General features: G+C 41.7%; 1 protein-coding gene across 2 annotated transcripts; it reads left to right on the top strand.

Annotated features, from left to right (window-relative positions):
* Positions 1 to 5,521: 5,521 nt before the first annotated feature.
* LOC109754931 (pectinesterase-like) lies at positions 5,522 to 9,521 on the top strand. Of its 2 annotated transcripts, XM_045233392.1 has the most exons (3): positions 5,522 to 6,203; positions 7,719 to 8,110; positions 8,204 to 9,521. In XM_045233392.1, the coding sequence occupies exons 1-3, from the start codon at positions 5,629 to 5,631 to the stop codon at positions 8,896 to 8,898; spliced, it is 1,662 nt and encodes a 553-aa protein (XP_045089327.1). In that variant the 5' UTR covers positions 5,522 to 5,628; the 3' UTR covers positions 8,899 to 9,521. The 2 variants fall into 2 exon arrangements, with proteins under 2 accessions (XP_045089327.1, XP_073365762.1); XM_073509661.1 differs by having other exon boundaries at positions 5,522 to 8,110.
* The last annotated feature ends 13,243 nt before the right edge of the window (positions 9,522 to 22,764 follow it).

The following is a 22,764-nucleotide window of genomic DNA, read 5'->3' as shown; positions in this document are numbered from 1 at the left end:
CTGCATAGGTGCCACTCCGGGCCTTACAAGCTAGCTGAATTAGATCAAAAAAACGAAAACAGGCCAGCTGAATTTGCAAAGGAAAAAAAAGTAGCTAAACATGCTAGTTTAGTATTATTTGTGCGCGTCAGACGTGGCTCTCTGTATTAATCAAACATCAACATTACGAGAAATCCCAAAATGACAAAAAAGGTAATCCACTCCTCGGGGAACCCTCCAGCCTATCTACTCCCTCCGTTTTTCTTTTTACTCCGCATATAAGATTTTGTCAAAATCAAACTACACAAAGTTTGACCAAATTTATATAAAAAAAATATATAAACATCTATAATACTAAAACTATATAGTATAAAAATACTTTTCATGGTGCATCTAATAATATTGATTTCATATTCTGAATGTTTATATTTTTTAATATAAAATTAGTCAAACTCTACAAAGCTTGTCTTTGACCAAACCTTATATGCGGACTAAAAAAACAAAGGGAATATCACACACATGTTGGTGGTGCGCCAAAGTTGCTGCTCATAGAGTTCCGCGCAATTGCCCAAAAAAAAAGAGTTGAATCCACCCACGAATTCGGGAAGTGGTCGGTGACGTCTATCCCAAAGGATCCACGACTCAAATATAAGATGATGCTAAAAGTTGATCACACCTAGATATCCGCCCGAGTCGGCAAAATACCAAAATCGACGCCGCTGCAGCAAAAGCTTTATTGGCCCAACTAAGACACAATCAACTCCGCATACGTTAACCAAAGATGGAAAAGCAAACCCGTTCATTCGATCCGACCGCTAGATCCGATGGCGCATGCATTGCCGAAGCCAGAGAAGAATTCGAGGAAAACTTATTTCGCACTGCTGCCACCATCACCATGAAGGACGAAGCGACATACATTAGAGACCTTCCTGTCCATCCGATCACGTTGCGGGTTCCAGCGTCTCACACGTCTCCAGATCCATAGAAGAAGCCGGAGAAGCCATTATTAAGCGTTGTCGTCACCACTTTATTTTATATTGCTTTAGTTTTAATTTAAGTCTTAGTATAGTGGGAGAAGAAGGCAGATGGGCCTTTGGATCTTGATTCGATAGTTTAGCTAAACCCGAAAAATGGTATAGGTGCTTGTTTAATAGTTTGCCATTTTTTTGGTTGAAACACCAAGTGTACAACACAGACGTGTAGATGCAAATTGTCTTGCTGTCTGATGTAATGCGAATGTCTGATGGAGCAAAGTGTTTTACCCATAATTCTAGGCCCTCCTCTGCAATGAGATGAGCTCAGATAAAGCATGGTGATGTACTAGGGACTCAATACCATAGTTAAGAGAGGAGGATGGGATTTCAAAATCATCATAAGTACCTTTAGCAGCCACTTTGAGGGAGTCAGCAGAAGGATTTATGGAATGTTCTGCATGAACAGCCATCTGTTCCTTTTCCAAAATGACTTTATTGATGTCCACTTGCATCTCAGGCGCAGCAACAGTGTCCAAAGGCTGTCCCCCCTCAGAAACCTTTTCATTGTGTGCAGTCAAGGTAATTTGATTAACTCCTTGATCCTGAATTAAAGAGTTTTCCAGCTTCTCATCATGATCATGGATGGCCAGGTCTGCTGAGCTCATTGCCTCCACCCTGACTGTATCTAAATTATCCACATGAGTTTCAGAGACTGATGCAATCTTGATGACAACAGGGAGGTGGACCTCACTGGTTCCCCCTTGAACCTCCTCTTGCAGATCAGAATCTCCAGCTTCAAAAGCGAAAAGAATATTATTCAGCCCTAATCCCAAGGGTGGCTCTGCTTGTACCTGATCCACTTCTTGTAAAGGCTGATTAGCAAAGATCATGTTGCTATGGGAGTTGGTACCTTCTGAAAGGGAAATATTAGTGGTAGTACTGTTGCCAGGAGCTCCATCTACCTCCTCCAAAGGCATTTCAACTTGCTGCTCTTGATCCATAACCTGTTGTGGCCCTAGCAAAGGAAAAGCCCAATGTCCTAGATCCTCCCAGTCATCCCAACCAGCATCTTGATTTTGACCATTGTCACTAGGTGGGTCAATGTGAAATCCAAGAAAGTCATTGGCATTTTGTGGAACTGGGTGAGGGTCCACACCAGGAGGTGGGAAGGGATCTTCATCTGCTGGCCCACCACCCTGAATATCTTCCAGAATGACTTCAACAGAGCTCGTCCGGGATTCTTCCTCAAAACCCTCTCCCTCAGACCTCCTAATACTCTTAGGTATCTCAATCAACTTAGTGCATCTAGCTTTGACAAGAAATTTTCCTTTCCTTGCATCCTCTTTCTCCCAGTTAATGATACGACCAAAAGTGCTTATAGCCATAGCAATATCCTCTGTGTTGCAGTGATCAAGGGGTACTCCCACAATCAGCAGGCAACAGATCATGTTGAAATTAACACGCCTCCAATTCCTACCTTGGTCGTGCATAGATAAAGTGATAAATACATCACCAAAAGCATGTGGACTCTGTCTAATTAACCTGTCCCTATCTCTGACATGCACAAACTGAACAAAAGCTTCACCAAACGGGCAGGGTTGGATGTCCCCATGACCAACTTGTTCTACCACTTCCAAGAACTCCTCTAGGACCTCTCTAACATTCTGCTGGCCATTATTAAGCGTTGTCGTCACCACTTCATTTTATATTGCTTTAGTTTTAATTTAAGTCTTAGTATAGGGGGAGAAGAAGGCAGATGGGCCTTTGGATCTTGATTCGATACTTTAGCTAAACCCGAAAAATGGTATAGGTGCTTGTTTAATAGTTTGCCATTTTTTTGGTTGAAACACCAAGTGTACAACACAGACGTGTAGATGCAAATTGTATTGCTGTCTGATGTAATGCGAATGCCACTAATTCGTTCTACCTGCGAAAACTTCATTATTTTAAATTTGTTTTAGTTTTTTAATTTTCTTCCTTCTTTAAGGATAAGACCAAATCCACTAAGTCATTCCTTCTTAGAAAACTCCCTTTTGTGAAAATTTCACTCTTATATGCTTATCTGGCATATTATGAAAAGCACAATTTTTTATGTATATTACGTGCAATTTTTTCATTATTTATTTATTTATTATTTATTTCTTCTTAAAGGGTAATATTAATGTCACTAATTCATTCTATATTAGAAAAGTTTATTATTTTGATTTTATTTAGTTTTAGTTTCTATTTTCTTTCTCCTTTATGGGTAATTCAAATTTTAGTAATTCATTCCTTCTTAGAAAATGTTCTTTGAAAAAATCATTATTATGTTTATTCTTGCATATTATAAAAATACAATTATTGTGAGAATTTTGTCAGTATTTTTTTGGTTTTTTAAGTATAATACCAATGCCACTAATTATTTCTTCCTTAGAAATTTCAATATTTTTATTTTTTTAGTTTTACTTTTATTTTCTTTTTTTTCCTTAAAGGTAATAGTAGTTCTACTACCTTTTTGTGAAAAAATCACTATTATATGCTTGTTCAAGCTTTTTTTTTTGCAATTTCTAATATTGTGTGAAAATTTTGTCATTTTTGTTTTTGTTTTTGTTTTTTTGCTTTTCTTTCTTGTTCATTTGACCTTAGAAAACTTAATTATTTTGATTTTGTTTTAGTTGTTTTATTTCTTTTTTCTTTAAGAATAATATCAATGTGACCAACACATTCCTTCTTAGAAAACTCCTTTTTGCAAAAATTACTCTACTATATGCTTATTCTTTCATATAAAAAACATAATTTATGTATAAATTGTGTGCAAATTTTGTCATTATTTCTTTTACTTTTTCATTTTCTTCGTTCTTTAAAAGTAATACTAGTTCACTCTTCCTTTTAAACTTCATTTGTTTGGTTTTCTTTATATTTATTTGTGCTCACTTATTCTTTAAGTTGACACCAGCACAAGTATTAGTTTTTATTATTATGCAAACATGTGGCGTGTATCAATATAATGTCATTCGCCAATGTGGACTATTTTTCTTTATGCTTGGGCTTCACTAAGGTTTAACGTAGCTATATTGGAGCAGACTGTCGTGGACTATTTTAGCTCGGCTTGTTTCTTCTTCTATTTTGGCCTTCAACTCAAAATCAATTGAATTGTTTATTTTTCATTCACCTTTTCTTAAATCAATGAGTAAACCACTTGTTGAATACGGCTGAAAAGGTGACTGAGACAATTAGAATATCAGGCAATAATAACTCTAATGCATCATTAGATTTATTATAATTATGCATTATCTTTTATAAGACGGCTAAAAATGTTACTGCCCAAATTAGAACATGGCTAAAAAAGTGACTGACACAATAGTTCACCACTTTGAACACTTTTTTGAAAGACAATGCAGATGCAGACGCTCATACATACGCACATACACTCGTCCCTATGAACGCACACATGCACACACATCTTATCCCTATGAGCATCTCCGAGAGATTGAGCCGGGACATCATTTAGAGATTGACGAAGTCACCACAGACGTCTTTGTAGTCGACGGGAAACATGGCACCTGCAGGGTTCGGGTGCGGGTAATGCTCACCCAAACCCGCACCCGTCCCAAAAACTTTCGCCCAAACCCGTACCCGCACCTCGGGTTTCATATTGTTCCCATACCCATACCCGGTCGGGTGAGGGTAATACCCGCGGGTAAAAATACCCATATCAGTCACCTTTCAATTCACATTTTTATCACGTATAATTTCAACACTTTAGAATGTAAAAAAATCAACACATATATTTAGCATTTCAGCACATATATACCACATTTCAGCATTCAATACATATATTTCAGCATTAAACATTTATGTTTCAGCAATTCAGCACATTACACAATATTAAAGCATTTCAACAAATATATATTTCAGTATTTTCACGTACTAATATGTGGGTAGGCGGGTACACGGGTATGTGTATTGCCTTCCCGTACCCGTACCCGGCTTACCCAATTGGTACCATTTTTTTTCCCATTTGCAAACCCCTGGGTATTTAACTTTCCCAAACCCTTACCCTAATAGGATTTTTACCCGGCAGGTTCGCGGGTAGCGGGTACCCATTGCCATGTTGAACACTTTTTCTAGTCAGTCCCTTTTGTTCTTAGGTTTATCTGGTCTAAGTTGTATCAGCCCAAGAATTGGTGTGGCCTTCTGTTCGTTTGTGTGCAAAGGGCTGGCTTTGGCTGGTTGAGAAAATCGACTTGAACTAATGTGTGGTCAGTCGATCTGTGCTCGACATGCTTGATGTCTGTCCGTTGGATCAAAAAATAACGGTAGAACATTGCTTACCTAGTGCCATGCAGAGCAAAGAAGAGCGTGCGAGCGAGCCATGCATGCCGGGAGATCGATGGATGCATGCAAATTCACGTACATGTTATATGTAGGTGTAGCATTTTCGCAAATTCAAAGCGTTTTCAACCAGGAGATGAGGATGAGATGAAACATTCAAAGCGCCGCTTAGCCCCAGGCCAAACCAGGGCATTCCAAGAATAGCCGTTGCTCTCGTCCACAAGCTGCAATTACATAAACGAACTCTCGCCGCGGCATTCTCTTCTTCCTCAGGGCCAAGCTCACTACGCTTCCCGTGCGGCGAGGAGCCCCGGCCGGCTCCGGCATCGAAACCAACCTCAGTTAGTAAGGCTCGCGCACAATGACCAACAAGGCCGCCACCGCCAGCATCATCGCCGCCGTGGGCGTCGTGGCCGTCATCGGCACGATCGCCGCGGTCACCACGTCCAAGAAGGCCAGCGACGATGGTGGCAACATGTCCACCAGCATCAAGCTCTCCCAGCTCTGCTCCTCCACGCTGTACCCGGCCAAGTGCGAGAACAGCCTCACCCCCGTCGTCAACGAGTCCTCCAACCCGGAGGAGGTCCTCCGGGCCGCGCTCCAGGTGGCCATGAACGAGATCGGCGCTGCCTTCGCCAAATACACCGACGTCGGCAAGGGCGCCGCCGACAAGATCACCTTGAGCGCCATCGGCGAGTGCAAGAAGCTGCTCGACGACGCCATCGTGGACCTCAAAGACATGGCCGGCCTCAGGGCCGACCAGGTCGTCGTCCAGGTCAACGACCTCAGGGTCTGGATCTCCGGCGTCATGACCTATATCTACACCTGCGCCGATGGCTTCGACAAGCCGGAGCTCAAGCATGCCATGGACAAGCTGCTGAGGAACTCCACAGAGCTCAGCAGCAACGCCCTGGCTATCATCACCCGCGTCGGCCAGTTCCTGCATCAAGGACAGGACGCCAAGAGTGATTCCACCGGCGGAGGGAGCCGCCGACTTCTCGGGTGGTACATGGGTGACGCGCACGACGTGGAAAGCAGGCGCCGGCTTCTAGCTATCAATGGCAGGCTGGATGAGATCGCAGTCGTGAGAGACGCGAGCCGGCGCCTCCTGTCAGAGACGATGGACGAGATCACTGAGATGTCCCACGACGGAGACCGCCACCTGTCGGAGACGATGGACCAGATCGACGAGATGTCCCACAACGGAGACCGCCACCTGTCGGAGACGATGGACCAGATCGATGAGATGTCCCACAAAGGAGACCGCCACCTGTCGGAGACGATGGACCAGATCGATGAGATGTCCCACGACGGAGACCGCCACCTGTCGGAGACGATGGACCAGATCGATGAGATGTCCCACGACGGAGACCGCCACCTCCAAGACGTGAGCACGTCCAACCTCGCCGGAAACGTGAGCACGTCCAACCTTACCGGAAAGGCGAACACGTCCCAGGTCATGTCGTTCGGCGACGGCTCGTCGGCCTCGATGTTCTTCGGCGTCTCCAACCTGACTAAGGAGGCCGACTTCGTCCGGCGACGGCTGCTGAGCATGACGTACAACGGCTCGTCGGAGAACGAGGTTAAACAATATGGTGAAGGGAACAAGCGAAGGCTCCTCAATGATCCCTCGTCGGAGGATGAGGTTAAACAATACGCTGAGGGCAACAAGCGAAGACTCCTCAACGACGCCTCGTCAGGGGACGAGGTTAAACAATACGGCGAAGGCAACAAGCGAAGGCTCCTCAATGATGCCTCGTCGGGGGACGAGGTTAAGCAATACGGCGAAGGCAACAAGCGAAAGCTCCTCAATGATGCCTCGTCGGGGGACGAGGTTAAACAATACGGCGAAGGCAACAAGCGAAGGCTCCTCAACGACGCCTCGTCGGGGGACGAGGTTAAACAATACGGCGAAGGCAACAAGCGAAGGCTCCTCAATGATGCCTCGTCGGGGGACGAGGTTAAACAATACGGCGAAGACAACAAGCGAAGGCTCCTCAATGACGCCTCGTCGGATAACGAGGTTAAACAATACGGCGAAGGCAACAAGCGAAGGCTCCTCAACGACGCCTCATCGGATAACGAGGTTAAACAATACGGCGAAGGCAACAAGCGAAGGCTCCTCAACGACGCCTTGTCGGATAACGAGGTTAAACAATACGGCGAAGGCAACAAGCGAAGGCTCCTCAACGACGGCTTATCGGATAACGAGGTTAAACAATACGGCGAAGGCAACAGGCGAAAGCTCTTGTCCAGTCAGATGCAGATCATCGCCGACATGTCGGCGCAGATGAACCGCCGCCTCCTCGCGACGGAGCTCCCCGAGGACCTCGCCGGCAAGCGTCAGCTCCTGTCCAACAAGCTCGTCATGATCTACGAAGTCGCCAAGGAGGCCAACTGCGAGCTCGAGGCGATCGGCAACGGCAGCTTCCCCGAGGAGGAGGATCAGAGGGTGCTGGCGACGGAGGTTGTCGGCACGATCGAAGACCTGCCCAACAGCCACCGCCGCAAGCTGCTGTCCGCCGGCGTCTTCCCGGAGTGGGTGTCGTCCCACACCCGGAGGCTCCTCCAGATTCCCGGCGGGCTGCAGAAGCCCAACGCGGTGGTGGCCGCGGACGGGAGCGGCAACTTCAAGACCATCACGGAGGCCCTCAACTCCGTGCCCAAGAAGTCCACCGCACGCTTCGTCATCTACGTCAAGGCCGGCGAATACAAGGAGTACGTCACCGTCAGCAAGGACCAGGCCAACGTCTTCATGTACGGAGACGGGCCGACCAAGACCCGGGTCATCGGCGACAAGAGCAACAAGGGAGGCTTCGCCACCATTGCCACCCGCACCTTCTGTAAGCTCAACTCGTGACCGGACCACTAGCTACGTACCTAATTCAAACTGATCTTGGTCATCTGTGCCATATTGATCCATGGATTGTTTGCAGCGGCGGAGGGGAACGGGTTCATCTGCAAGTCGATGGGATTCGTGAACACGGCGGGGCCGGACGGGCACCAGGCGGTGGCGCTGCACGTGCAGGGGGACATGTCGGTGTTCTTCAACTGCAGGTTCGAGGGGTACCAGGACACCCTGTACGTGCACGCCAACCGGCAGTTCTTCCGCAACTGCGAGGTGTTGGGCACCATCGACTTCATCTTCGGCAACTCGGCGGCGGTGTTCCAGAACTGCCTCATGACGGTGCGGAAGCCCATGGAAAGCCAGGGCAATATGGTGACCGCGCACGGGCGCACGGACCCCAACATGCCCACCGGCATCGTGCTCCAGGGGTGCAAGATCGTGCCGGAGGACGCGCTGTTCCCCGTCAGGCAGACGGTCCCCAGCTACCTCGGACGGCCGTGGAAGGAATACTCGAGGACGGTGATCATGGAGAGCACCATCGGCGACCTCATCAAGCCCGAGGGGTGGTCGGAGTGGATGGGTGACCTCGGGCTCAAGACGCTCTACTACGCCGAGTACGCCAACACCGGGCCCGGCGCCGGGACAAGCAAGAGGGTGACCTGGCCGGGGTACCGTGTCATCGGACAGGCTGAGGCCACGCAGTTCACCGCCGGCGTGTTCATCGACGGCATGAGCTGGCTCAAGAACACCGGCACGCCTAACGTTATGGGCTTCATCAAATGATCGAGCCAGTTTGCCGGCCATTTGACTCCGGCCGCGTGCATGCATGCATGCGCTCGTCCGGTGGATGCTCGACGAGACACGTGGAGTTTTAGGAAGAAATTAAGGAAGGAGACATAAAGCAAGATCTGTTTGTGTATTATTTGTACAGAAGTGCAAAAGCAGTTCAAGCAAAAGAATTTCTCTGTGTAATGTAATTGATTAGAACATTTCAACATGGCTTGATGTATCTTTTTTTTGTCCACACTTATACTGTCTAACGAAATTGAAGGGAAATAGCATTGGATATAAACATGAGCTTACTTGATAGGAGTGGCATGTTCTTCTTTTCTTTTCACTAGATATAAAACGCATGCAGTATTTTGCCTGATATAGATCAAATCACGGAGTATATATACTATCAAGCAAAAAGATTTTGCCATTTATACATTTTCTTTGGCACATTTTGTACAAGTTTGTTGTAGCAAAAACTTGGAACTATAGATGATCTAAACATCCAAATCAGGCTAGGGCACACCCGTGCAAGCGAGAGGATAAATGGGTGCTAGAAGTGAGAGGTGGGGTCGCTAGGATGCCAGATCGATCGAGTCGTACAGAAGCGATTTGCGTATTGGAAGTTTGGAACTACGGACGATGAGGGGAGCGAGGGGAATAATTGGGCTATTAATTTACGAAATCCATGTGTAATTAAATTAAGGTCCGGTTATTAATTCATGAAAATCAGTGTGTCATTGAGCATCGATTGAGTGGAGCTAAACATTCAAACTGGTTAAATGATACTAAAAACATGAGTAATTTCGTGAAATCTTTGCCTAGTTAAGGTCAGGCTATTAAAAGTCATGAAATCAGTGTGTCATTGAGCATCGATTGAGTGGAGCTATACATTCAAAATGATTAAATTATCGTAAATACATGAGTAATTTCATGAAATTCATATGTAGTTATGGTCGGCCTATTATGTCATGAAATCAGTATCTCATTGAGCATTAAATGAGTGGAGCCAAACATTAAAGGGTTAAATGATAGTAAATATATGAGTAATTTGAGGTTAGTGTTTGATTTTAATTATATTGTGATCCTAAAGTCCCTTAATGATTAGAGGGGAAAAGGGGCATCTAGTAAAAGGTAGTGCTCTTGTTGGTTGTTTGAAAAAATAACCACGACTTTACCAAAGTATCAAGCTCTATCATAAGCCGCATTAGAAGAGGATTTTTAAAAGGAAAAAGGGCAAATAATTTTTAAGTTTCAATGATAAGCCAGGAGAGTCATAAAGCAAGACAAAAACTAGAAAGGGATTACAAACAAAAGCCAACTCTTGAGTGAAAGGGACACACTTTTTATCTCGGACAAAGGCCCAAGCAAATGTGTTCTCCTAAAATTTTGCAAATAGGACGAGCAGTAATGCAATGCTTGGTTATTAGACTGCTGTCAATGCACCGGTGCTTAGATGAGGCGCTAAGCACGTTAAATAGCTTGGCAACTATACTCCAAAATGCATAGGTGCTTAGCTTCTTGTAGCTAAGCTTCCTTCCTTGATGATTTAGCAACTAAAGCTCTCCATGCATTGGTGGGCTTCTTTCATTTAAATGTTTTGCCTAGGTTCACACGCTTACCATTGTTCTTCCTTGGGTCACCACACTCATCTCTCTTCTCTTAATTAACTTGCCACATCATATTTTTCTCCTACATCGCAGGCTTAGCATTTGTACAAGGTGGAGCATTGGGAGAGGCCTTACCGTACCACACAGTTTCCAAATCACTTGTGCCGCAAGGGTTAATTAGAATAAAGGAAACTTATTTTAGGAAATGAGAGCATTTATATAATGACAATTGCCTGGTCAAGTTCATTGCAAAGGAGGTTGTGAAGGTGTTAAAGTACTCCACCTTCATAAGTCATGTCTCCTAGGGATCTGGTAAATGCAGTCATCTCATGTACCAGATCATGCTCTCTCTTCTAAGAGAAAATATAACAGTCGGCTATAAGCCCGCTTATATTGCACTTTTGCTTGCATGGAAGAGAGAGAGAGAGTATTCTCCCATGCAAGAGCCGACCTCTACACGTGCTCGTAGGCAAAAAGAGTAAATGAGAGGAAATAGAAAGAGATAAAATGGAGAAAAGGACTAATCACGTGTTGCACTTGAAGTTAACTTGAACTATCGTTATGAGTTTCACCCAGGCCAGCAATGGCCATAGATCAATTTAGGCCAAAAGCCTAAGCTTAGGGGGAGTACGTATTCTCACCAACATTTCATTCATGTGTCACATATTCATTACACTTGCCGGTGTTCATCATTTTCTTTGTATATCCATGTTCGCTTTTATTTGTTTCTTCTGTATGTTCGAAAAACTTTGAAAATCCAAAATTATTCTCACTTCTTTGGGTTTTTCTTTTTTTTTTCCTTTTTCTTTAGCTAGTTTATAGTACTAAAAGAAAACCCAAAAAGATTTCTCGTTTCTTACTTCGTTGTTTGTTTTTTCTCGCTTTTCATTTTTCTTCGCTTTCTTTAAAAAAAACTCCAAAAATATTTTAGTGTGTTTCTCTGACTTTCTTTTCTTTTCTTGAGTTGTCGTAAGGACAAGACTTCGTAAAAATTTCTAAGTGGCTCTTATGTTCTTTATTATTGATCTAATGAAAGACCAAATATTTCCTTGTCTTCTCCTTTTTATAAAGTGTTTGCAGATTTTAGCTTAGTCCATGACACACTTGCATTATTATAATTTTCACTTCATTCGGTCATGCAAGTGAAAAGCGATAATGACAATGACTTGATGAAGTGATCGTGGTGAAGAAAAGCTAATATGAACCCTATTTATTTTTGTGTTTTTAAATATGTAACGCAGTAGTCCCGATTCGGCCTATTATGAGTAAACATGTGTGTGATGACAATTATATATTATAGTTGCTCATGTCATGCTTAATTAGTTAGTAGTGGATAATATGTTATCTTTTATGTCAACATGCATTAAAATAATTATGATGTAGTATGTTAGGCCGGTATCCTCCTCTGAAGAATTCAAGTGGCTTGATTTGGCACATGTTCGCGCATGTAATTGATTCATACCCAATATTGCCTCTATAATATTTATATTCGAATTGTTTACATCCTTCACATGCTCATGTTCAATGTTAATTATTCAAAATGTATGATTATGACCATTCTCACTCTCTAGTTAGTCGCACCAGTCTATTTGCTAGCCTTGGTCTGTACTAAACGGAAATTCTGTTTGTGCATCCAAACTCCTGAAACATAGTTATGCCATAAAAGTCCACATATCTACCTATATACGACATTACCCTACCGTTCTAAGTAAATTTGCACGTGTCATCTTTAAATCTTCAAATAAACATCTGTTTGTGTACTTGCACTGCTCATGGAACGACGAGGCAGTAAATATCTTCCATGCTAAGTATGTTTAACTCGCGACGAGAGTTTATTCGCTCGTCAACTTTAAGGGAGACTGGTAACAGGGATGCCTAGTCCTGCATAACTTTATACAAATAAAAATAAAACTCTCCTAGACAGTTGATTATTGGAGGGCACCCGTGGATGCTGGTAGACATGGCTTGTGTTTGTATGGTTGTGGGGTAGTAAAACCTTTTTCGTTTTTGGGAACCGCCATTAACGTGTTTAGCATGGAAGATATTGGAAACCTTTGTTGTAACATTGACATGAAAAGTACACCTCTCAAAATACAATTGTCTCTATTTTAAAATGAGCTCTAGCGCCGCTGCAAATCTCTGCTTCCCTCTGGGAAGGGCATATCTATTTACTTTTATTGTTGAGTCCTCGCCTTCTCATTCAAGCACCAATCCCGAGAACTCTATTGTCATTCTTAGCTTAACATGCATGTTGTCTAGTTAATGTTGGGGATTAGCATGAATGGATGTTTTCTACCCTGAATTAGAATGTTTAGTCGCTGCTTGAGGTGCACTGCATTTATGTTTTGCGGTCTCAGAAATGGCTAACGAGATATCATTCTATCATATTGTATCATGGTTGTTTTAACAGCTTGTTAGGCATTCAAGATATAGTATTATTGCTCGCTAGTTTATTATGTCATTGGCATGAATAAATATGAGTTCTAAATGTTATCACATATGTGGTTAGTTCATAATCTTTGATGAAAACTTGATTACTAGTTAAGCTTATATACGACATGATACATCTACTTTGCATCATGCTTTTATATCGATATTTATTGCATTATGGGCTGTTGTTACACATTATAGCACAATACTTATGCCTTTTCTCTCTTATTTTACAAGGTTTACATGAAGAGGGAGAATGCCGGCAGCTGGAATTCTGGACTGGAAAAGGAGCAAATATTAGAGACCTATTCTGCACAACTCCAAAAGTCCTGAAAATTTACGGAGAGTCATTTTGGAATTAATAAAGAATATTGGGCGAAGAAAGCACCAGAGGGGGGCCACCAGCCATCCACAAGGGTGGGGGCGCGCCTGATACGTCTCCAACGTATCTATAATTTTTGATTGTTCCATGCTATTATATTATCTGTTTTGGATGTTTTATATGCATTAATATGCTATTTTATATTATTTTTGGGACTAACCTATTAACCTAGAGCCCAGTGCTAGTTTCTGTTTTTCCTTGTTTTTGAGCTTCGCAGAAAAGGAATACTAAACAGAGTCCAAATGGAACAAAACTTCACGATGATTTTCTTGGACCAGAAGACACCCAGGAGACTTGGAGTCCAAGTCAGAAAAGCCATAAGGCGGCGACAAGGGTAGAGGGAGCGCCCAGGGGGGTAGGGCGCGCCCCCTACCTTGTGGGCCCCTCAGTGACCCCCTGACCTAGATCTTCCTCCTATATATTTGCAAATATTCCCAAACCACCAGAGGCATCCACGAAAACACTTTTCCACCGTCGCAACCTTCCGTTCCCGTGAGATCCCATCTAGGGACCTTTTCCGGCACCCTGCCGGAGGGAGATTCGATCACGGAGGGCATCTACATCAACTCTATTGCCCTTCCGATAAAGCATGAGTAGTCCACAACAGACCTACGGGTCCATAGCTAGTAGTTAGATGACTTCTTCTCTCTCTTTGATTCTCAATACCATGTTCTCCTCGATGTTCTTGGAGATCTATCCGATGTAATTTTGTTTTGTGGTGTGTTTGTCGAGATCCGATGAATTATGGATTTATGATCAGCTTAATTATCTATAAATATTATTTGAATCTCCTCTGAATTCTTATATGCATGATTTGGTATCTTTGTATTTCTCTTAGAATTATCGGTTTGGTTTGGCCAACTAGATTGGTTTTTCTTCCAATGGTAGAGGTGCTTAGCTTTGGGTTCAATCTTGCGGTTCCTCACCCAGTGACAAAGTACGGGTAGCGAGGCACGTATAGCATTCTTGCCATCGAGGATAAAAAGATGGGGTTTACATCATATTGCTTGAGTTTATTCCTCTACATCATGTCATCTTACTTAATGTGTTACTCTGTTCTTTATGAACTTAATACTCTAGATGTAGGCAGGAGTCGGTCGATGTGTGGAGTAATAGTAGTAGATGCAGGCAGGAGTCGGTCTACTTGATACGGACGTGATGCCTATATTGCATAATCATTGTCTTGGATGTCATCATAACTTTGCGCTTTTCTATCAATTGCTTGACAGTAATTTGTTCACCCACCGTATTATTTGCCTTCATGAGAGAAGCCTCTACTGAAACCTATGGCCCCCGGATCTATTTTCCATCATATTAGTTTCCGATCTTCTATTTTCCATCATATTAGTTTCCGGTCTACTATTTTGCAATCTTTTATTTTGAGATCTATAAATCAAAAACCCAAAAATATTTTATCTTTTGTTTATATATCTCTATTTGATATCACTTTTGCAAGTAACCGCGAAGGGATTGACAACCCCTTTATCGCGTTGGGTGCAAGTTGTTTGATTGTTTGTGCAGGTATTGGTGATTTGTGCGTTCTTCTCCTACTGGATTGATACCTTGGTTCTCAAACTGAGGGAAATACTTATATCTACTTTGCTGCATCACCCTTTCCTCTTCAAGGGAAAAACCAACGCAAGCTCAAGAAGTAGCAGGAAGAATTTCTGGCGCCGTTGCCGGGGAAATCTACGCCAAGTCAAGGCATACCAAGTGCCCATCATAAAACTCTCATCTCTTGCTTTACATTATTCGCCATTCGCCTCTCGTTTTCCTCTCCCCCACTTCTAAAACGATTTTGGAAAAGATTCTCCCTTTTCTTCGCCCTTCTTCCGTTCGTCTTTTTGTTTGCTTTTTGTTTGCTCGTGTGTTAGATTACTTGCTTTGTCACGATGACTTAAGAGAATACCAAATTGTGTGACCTTTCCAATACTAATAATAATGATTTCATTAGTACTCCGATTGCTCCCCCCACTAGTGTGGAATCTTGTGAAATTAATGCCGCTTTGCTGAATCTTGTTATGAATGATCAATTTTCTGGCCTTCCTAGTGAAGATGCCGCATCCCATCTAAACAATTTCGTTGATTTGTGTGATATGCAAAAGAAGAAAGATGTGGATAATGATATTGTTAAATTGAAGCTATTTTAATTCTCACTACGAGATCGTGCTAAAACTTGGTTTTCGTCTTTGCCTAAAAATAGTATTGATTCATGGAATAAGTGTAAAGATGCTCTTATTTCCAAGTATTTTCCTCCTGCTAAGATCATCTCCCTCAGGAATGAGATTATGAATTTTAAGCAACTTGATCATGAACATGTGGCACGATCTTGGGAGAGGATGAAATTGATGTTACAAAATTGCCCTACTCATGGTTTAAATTTGTGGATGATCATACAAATTTTTTATGCCGGATTGAATTTTGCTTCTAGAAATCTTTTAGATTCGGCCGCGGGAGGCACTTTTGTGGAAATCACTTTAGGAGAAGCTACTAAACTCCTAGATAATATTATGGTTAGTTATTCTCAATGGCAGACCGAAAGATCTTCTACTAGTAAAAAACTGCATGCGATTGAAGAAATTAATGTTTTGAGTGGAAAGATGGATGACCTTATGAAATTATTTGCTACCAAAAGTTCTCCTATTGATCCTAATGATATGCCTTTGTCTACTTTGATTGAGAATAATAATGAATCTATGGATGTGAATTTTGTTGCTAGGAACAATTTTTGCAATAACGCGTATAGAGGCAATTTTAATCTTAGGCCGTTTCCTAGTAATTCCTCTAACAATTATGGTAATTCCTACAACAATTCTTATGTAAATTATAATAAGATGTCCTCCAATTTTTTTAATAGTTTTAAATAATTTATGATTTCGCAAAAGAGTTTTAATGCTTTGGTTGAAGAAAAAATGCTTAAGATGGATGATTTGGCTAGGAACGTGGATATAATTTTGCTTGAGATTTATTCTTTGAAAGTTAGATCTATTCCACCCAAGCATGATATTAATGAATCTCTAAAAGCTATGAGAATTTCCATTGATGAATGTAAAGAAAGAACTGCTAAGATGCGTGCTAAACGAGATTGGTTTGTAAAAGCGTGTTCTTCTAGTTTTTGTAAAAATAATGATGAAGATCTTAAAGTGATTGATGTGACTCCTATTAAATCTTTTTTTTCCAATATCTTGATAAAGATGGTTCCTGAGATGGGTCAACTTTAGTTAAAAGGCGTCCCAATGATTCGGAGTTTATAGATCTAGATGCAAAAATTTATAAAAGTGGGATTGGAGAGGTCAAGACTTTAAGTAGAAATGAACCCACTCTTTTGGATTTCAAGGAATTTAATTATGATAATTGTTCTTTAATAGATTGTATTTCCTTGTTGCAATCCATGTTGAATTCTCCTCATGCTTATAATCAAAATAAAGCTTTTACTAAACATATCATTGATGCTATGATGAAATCTTTTGAAGAAAATCTTGAATTGGAAGTTTCTATTCCTAGAAAACTTTATGATGAGTGGGAACCTAGATTATGAGTGCTATGCTTTGTGTGATTTGGGTGCTAGCGTTTCCACAATTCTGAAAACTTCATGTGATGTGCTAGGTTTCCGTGAATTTGATGATTGTTCTTTAAATTTGCATATTGCGGATTCCAATATTAAGAAACCTATGGGAAGGATTAATGATGTTCTTATTAGTGCAAATAGGAATTATGTGCCCATAGATTTCATTGTTCTTGATATAGATTGCAATCCTACATGTCCTATTATTCTTGGTAGACCATTCCTTAGAACGATTGGTGCAATTATTGATATGAAAGAAGGAAACATTAGATTTCAATTTTCGTTAAGGAAGGGCATGGGACACTTTCCTAGAAAGAAAATTAAGTTGCATATGAATCTATTATGAGAGCTACTTATGGATTGCATACCAAAGATGACAATACCTAGATCTATGTTTTATGCCTAGCTAAGGGCGTTAAACAATAGCGCTTGTTGGGAGGCAACCCAATTTTATTTCATTTTTTGGTTTTTTCGTTCTGTTTTTCCATAAATAATTCATCTAGCCTATGGTTAGATGTGTTTTTGTGTTTTAATTAGTGTTTGTGCCAAGTAAGACCTTTAGGATGGCTTACGGTGATAGTTGATTTGATCTTGCTGAAAAACAAAAACTTTTGTGCCCAGAAAAATAATTTTCATCATTCACAGAAGCGTGCTTTTGATCTGAATTTTTTACACAAGATTTATATACAAATTTCCCAGGTTTTCCTAAGTTTTCAGAATTTTTGGAGTTACAGAAGTATTCGAAGTATTCAGATTGCTACAGACTGTTCTGTTTTTGACAGATTCTGTTTTTCTTGTGTTGTTTACTTATTTTGATGAATCTATGGGTAGTATCGGGAGGTATGAAACATGAAGAAGTTGGAATACAGTAGATATTACACCAATATAAATAAAGAATGAGTTCACAACAGTACAAAAAGTGGTGATTTATTTTCTTATACTAAGGGATCTCATAAGATTTTCTGTTGAGTTTTGTGTTGTGAAGTTTTCAAGTTTTGGGTAAGGATTTGATGGACTATGGAATAAGGAGTAGCAAGAGCCTAATCTTGGGGATGCCCAAGGCACCCCAAGGTAATATTCAAGGACGAACAAGAGCCTAAGCTTGGGGATGCCCCGGAAGGCATCCCCTCTTTCGTCTTCGTCTATCGGTAACTTTACTTGAGGCTATATTTTTATTCACCACATGATATGTGTTCTGCTTGGAGCGTCTTGTATGATTTGAGTCTTTGCTTTTTAGTTTGCCACAATCATCCTTGCTGTACACACCTTCCGAGAGGGACAGACATGAATCGTGATTTATTAGCATACTCTATGTGCTTCAGTTATATCTTTTGAGCTAGGCAATTTTGCTCTAGTGCTTCACTTATATCTTTTTAGAGCACATTGGTGGTTTTATTTTATAGATATTGTTGAAATCTCATGCTTCACTTATATTATTTTGAGAGTCTTTCTAAACAGCATGGTAATTTGCTTAGGTTATGAATTTAGTCCTAATATGATGGTCATCCAAGAGGGATATAATAAAAACTTTCATATAAAGTGCATTGGATACTATGAGAAGTTTGATTCCTTATGATTGTTTTGAGATATGAGGATGGCGATATTAGAGTCATGCTAGTGGAGTAATTGTGTATTGTAGAAATACGTGTGTTGAGGTTTGTGATTCCCATGGCATGCACGTATGAAAGGATCGAGAAGAGGTGTCTAGAGGGGGGTGAATAGACTCTTAGTAAGAAAACTTGCAGTTTTTAATTTCTTTAAGTTGAAGTGGAGATTTAGCACAAGTTCACACATTCACAATACATATCAAGCAAGCATGATAAGAGTATATGAGCAGCAGAAAGTAAATCATGCAAGTTGCATAAAGGGATGGGATTGGAGTGTGCAAACACAATTGGAGACATGGAGATTTTTTATCCGTGGTTCCGATAGGTGGTGCTATCGTACATCCACGTTGATGGAGAATTCAACCCACGAAGGGTAGCGGTTGCGCGAGTCCACAGAGGGCTCCACCCACGAAGGGTCCACGAAGAAGCAACCTTGTCTATCCAACCATGGCCGTCGCCCACCAAGGACTTGCCTCACTAGGGTAGATCTTCACGAAGTAGGCGATCTCCTTGCCCGTACAAACTCCTTGGTTCAACTCCACAATCTTGACGTAGGATCCCAAATGACACCTAACCAATCTAGGAGACACCACTCTCCAAAAGGTAATAGATGGTGTGTTGATGATGAACTCCTTGCTCTTGTGCTTCAAATGATAGTCTCCCCAACACTCAACTCTCTCTCATAGGATTGGATTTGGTAGAAAGATGATTTGAGTGGAAAGCAACTTGGGGAAGACTAGAGATCAAGATTTATGTGGTTGGAATGAAATATCTTGACCTCAACACAAGTGTAGGTGGTTCTCTCGCAGAAAATGTATGTTGGAAGTGTAGGCATGTTCTGATGGCTCTCTCAACGAATGAAGAGTGGGTGGAGGGGTATATGTAGCCTCCACACAAAATCTAACCGTTACACACAAATCACCAAACTCGGTGGGACCGAATCAGACAACTCGGTCGGACCGATTTGGTTCATAATGTGACCGTTAGGATTTTCGGTGGGACCGACATGATCAACTTGGTGGGACTGATGTGCTAGGGTTAGGGTAAAGCCTTATCTCGATTGGACCAATTACACAAACTCGGTGGGACCGATTTCATATTTCGGTGAGACCGAAATTAATGCAATAGGCAACAGAGAGTTTGCAAGCCCATCTCGGTGAGACCGAGAACCCATCGGTGAGACCGAATTGATTAGGGTTTCTGGCAGTGGCTATGTCAAGAGAACTCGGTGGCGCCGGATAGAATGTTTCGGTGGGGCCAAGTTTGACTTTTGGTTTGGGACATATGTGGATGTGAGAAAGTGGTTGAGGGCTTTGGAGCATATCACTAAGCACTTTGAGCAAGCAAGCCATTAAGCAACACCTCATCCCCTCTTAATAGTATTGGCTTTCCTATGGACTCAATGTGATCTTGGATCACTAAAATGAAAAAGGCAGAGTCTTGAGCTTTGAGCTTGAGCCAATCCTTTGTCCTTATCATATTGAAGGGGTTCCACATCCTCTAGTCCACGCCACTCCACTGTTGGACTTATCTGAAATATGCTAGATAAAAGTATTAGTCCAACAAGAGATATGTTGACATTAATTACCAAAATCACCCAGGGAGCACTTGTGCTTTCAATCTCCCCCTTTTTGGTAATTGATGACAACATACATCAAAGTTTTAGATAAAGATATGGAGAATAACAAGTAAAACTTTGGAAAGACATGTAACATGCATAGGCTCCCCCTACATGTATGCAATCATGTAAATGTGGAATGTAGGAGCATGTGAATGCATAAGCATGACAGAGTAAGCAATGTGTTACATGTATCTTGGCTATATGCATCAGAGAAAATGATGTGAGTATAGGAAATGTACCTTCATGCTCATGAGTCCTTCTTGCAAATAGTATGTACATCAACAAGAAATCCTCATGCACATGACTGTGATGCATATACTTACCTTGTAGTCTTGAGTTGGCTTAGGAAGGAATGAACCTGAGTAAACAAGGTTAGATAACACAGATACATCTACTAGCCAGAGCAAATAAAAGAAACCACAAGAGTACCAAGACTGGGATGACATGTAGAGAGTGAGTACTGAGTACTCCATTGGATGTAGACATGTCCCCAAAGGTAAAGATATGCAATGAATTCAAAGATTTCCTTCCCTTAGATGTCTTGCTCCCCCTGAATCTTGAATGGGATACTGGGAGAAGATAGGGAACAGAAAATCAGAGCAAATGCAAACAACTAAATATGAACATGTCTTTCCCCTCTTAAAGACATGTGACTTCTCTCCTCTTGAGCACCAAGCATCTGGGCCCTTTGATGTGATTCCTCTTTCTCCCTGTTGAAGAACTCTCTCCCCCTGTCAAAGTGATTAAGCTTTGATGTGATCTCTCTCTCCCCCTTTGACATCAATTTCCAAGAAGGGCTCTTCTGGAATTTTGTTACAAATGGGTTTGGTCCTTGAGTCACAGACCAAAGCAGCATGTTGAATGTGATGCTGGTAGAGGACAAGAATCATTGAGTGGAGCTGGAGCAAAAAGAATGCAGGAAAAAGTGGCAAGTTGTCTTTTCTGCAGTGAGATCGGTGGCACCGAGTTGTGTGCTTCGGTTGCACCGAAAGGATTCGGTTGGACCGAAAGCAACAGACCGGTGTGACCGAGTTCATCACAGAGAAAACCCTTATCACCTCAGCTCACTAGGCAAGTAAGATCTCACAAGGATTTGCAAGGAATTAACTGAAGGATTTGCAATGAATTGGATGCAGGGAATGCAGAAAAAAATAAACAGAAAAGAAATCTAGATGAATTTTTTTTGAAAGGGGAAACAAGCATGCATGAGACAAATGCAAGAGCACGGAGAAACACAAGAGAACTTCATCTAGCATTGGTCAGCGACAAAGTCACCTATGTTAGAGTATATTGACTTAGGAGTCAAGTGAGGGCACTTGATCATAGGTCATACTCATCGTCTAAGCTCAAAATGGGGTTACCATTTTTTGTTTAAGCATCTTGATGTATTCACATCTTGTTGAGTTTCTTTGTCCCATGACTTGGAGTAAAGCTTCTCTAAGATGGAATAACATACCTTGGGTGGTGGTGTTGATCTTGATCATGTAGTTGAACTTGTGTGGGTTGCTCAAGGTTGATGTAGCTCATCAAGAGTTGGGAGCACCACTTGGAATTTGAGTTCATCTACCTACATGGGTTAGTTTTGCAAGGAAGAGCACTTGTGTATCCAAAATGACAATCATAAAACTTAATATAGAACTTGTCAAAGGATATGTTTGAAGAGTTTCACGCTTCCTTGTTTTCAACCACCATTGTGTAGAGACTTGGTGATGTAGAGATTACTCAAGATGTGAGTGAGTTGCAATCTCATAGATTTAGAATCATCCAAGTACCTACAAGGGTTAGATAGCATGCAAGGGTGCAAGTATATCCAAGACATATAAATAGCATCATGAAAGAAATATCAAGGATTAGTCAAAGGCTCATGCCTTGCATGTATCCAAATGGAGTTCCTACTCCAAGTTTGAAGCATCAATGATGTTCAATTCACCTCTCAACCGACAAAAAGCTTTCTCATCAAGCGGTTTGGTGAATATATCCGCCAATTGCTTATCGGTGCGAACATGCTTAAGATCAATGTCCCCTTTAGCAACATGATCTCGAATGAAATGATGAAGAACTTCAATATGCTTAGTTCGAGAATGTTGCACGGGATTATGAGCAATCTTAATAGCACTTTCATTGTCACAAAGCAATGGAACATGTTTCACATATATCCCATAATCCTTAAGAGTTTGGGTCATCCAGAGTAATTGAGCACAACATGAACCAGCGGCAATGTATCCCGCTTCGGTGGTGGATAAGGATACCGAGTTTTGTTTCTTGGAGGACCAAGACACAAGAGATCTACCAAGAAATTGACAAGTACCCGAAGTGGACTTTCTATCAACCTTGTCTCTGGCATAGTCCGAATCGGAGTAGCTGACAAGATCGAAAGAAGACCTATTAGGATACCAAATGCCAAAATTTGGTGTATGTATTAAGTATCTCACTATCCTTTTCACAGCCTTAAGATGACATTCTTTAGGAGCCGCTTGATATCGTGCACACATGCACACACTTAGCATAATGTCGGGACGAGAGGCACATAGATATAACAATGAACCGATCATAGAGCGGTAAACTTTTTGATCAACCGGTTCACCATCTTTGGTCAAATCAAGATGTCCACTAGTAGGCATGGGTGTATTCATACCTTTGCATTCTTACATATTGAACTTCTT

This window comes from Aegilops tauschii, chromosome 2, assembly GCF_002575655.3.
Source record: "Aegilops tauschii subsp. strangulata cultivar AL8/78 chromosome 2, Aet v6.0, whole genome shotgun sequence".
In the NCBI taxonomy this organism is placed as follows: domain Eukaryota; kingdom Viridiplantae; phylum Streptophyta; class Magnoliopsida; order Poales; family Poaceae; genus Aegilops; species Aegilops tauschii.
This window is presented reverse-complemented; position numbering and strand designations above follow the sequence as displayed.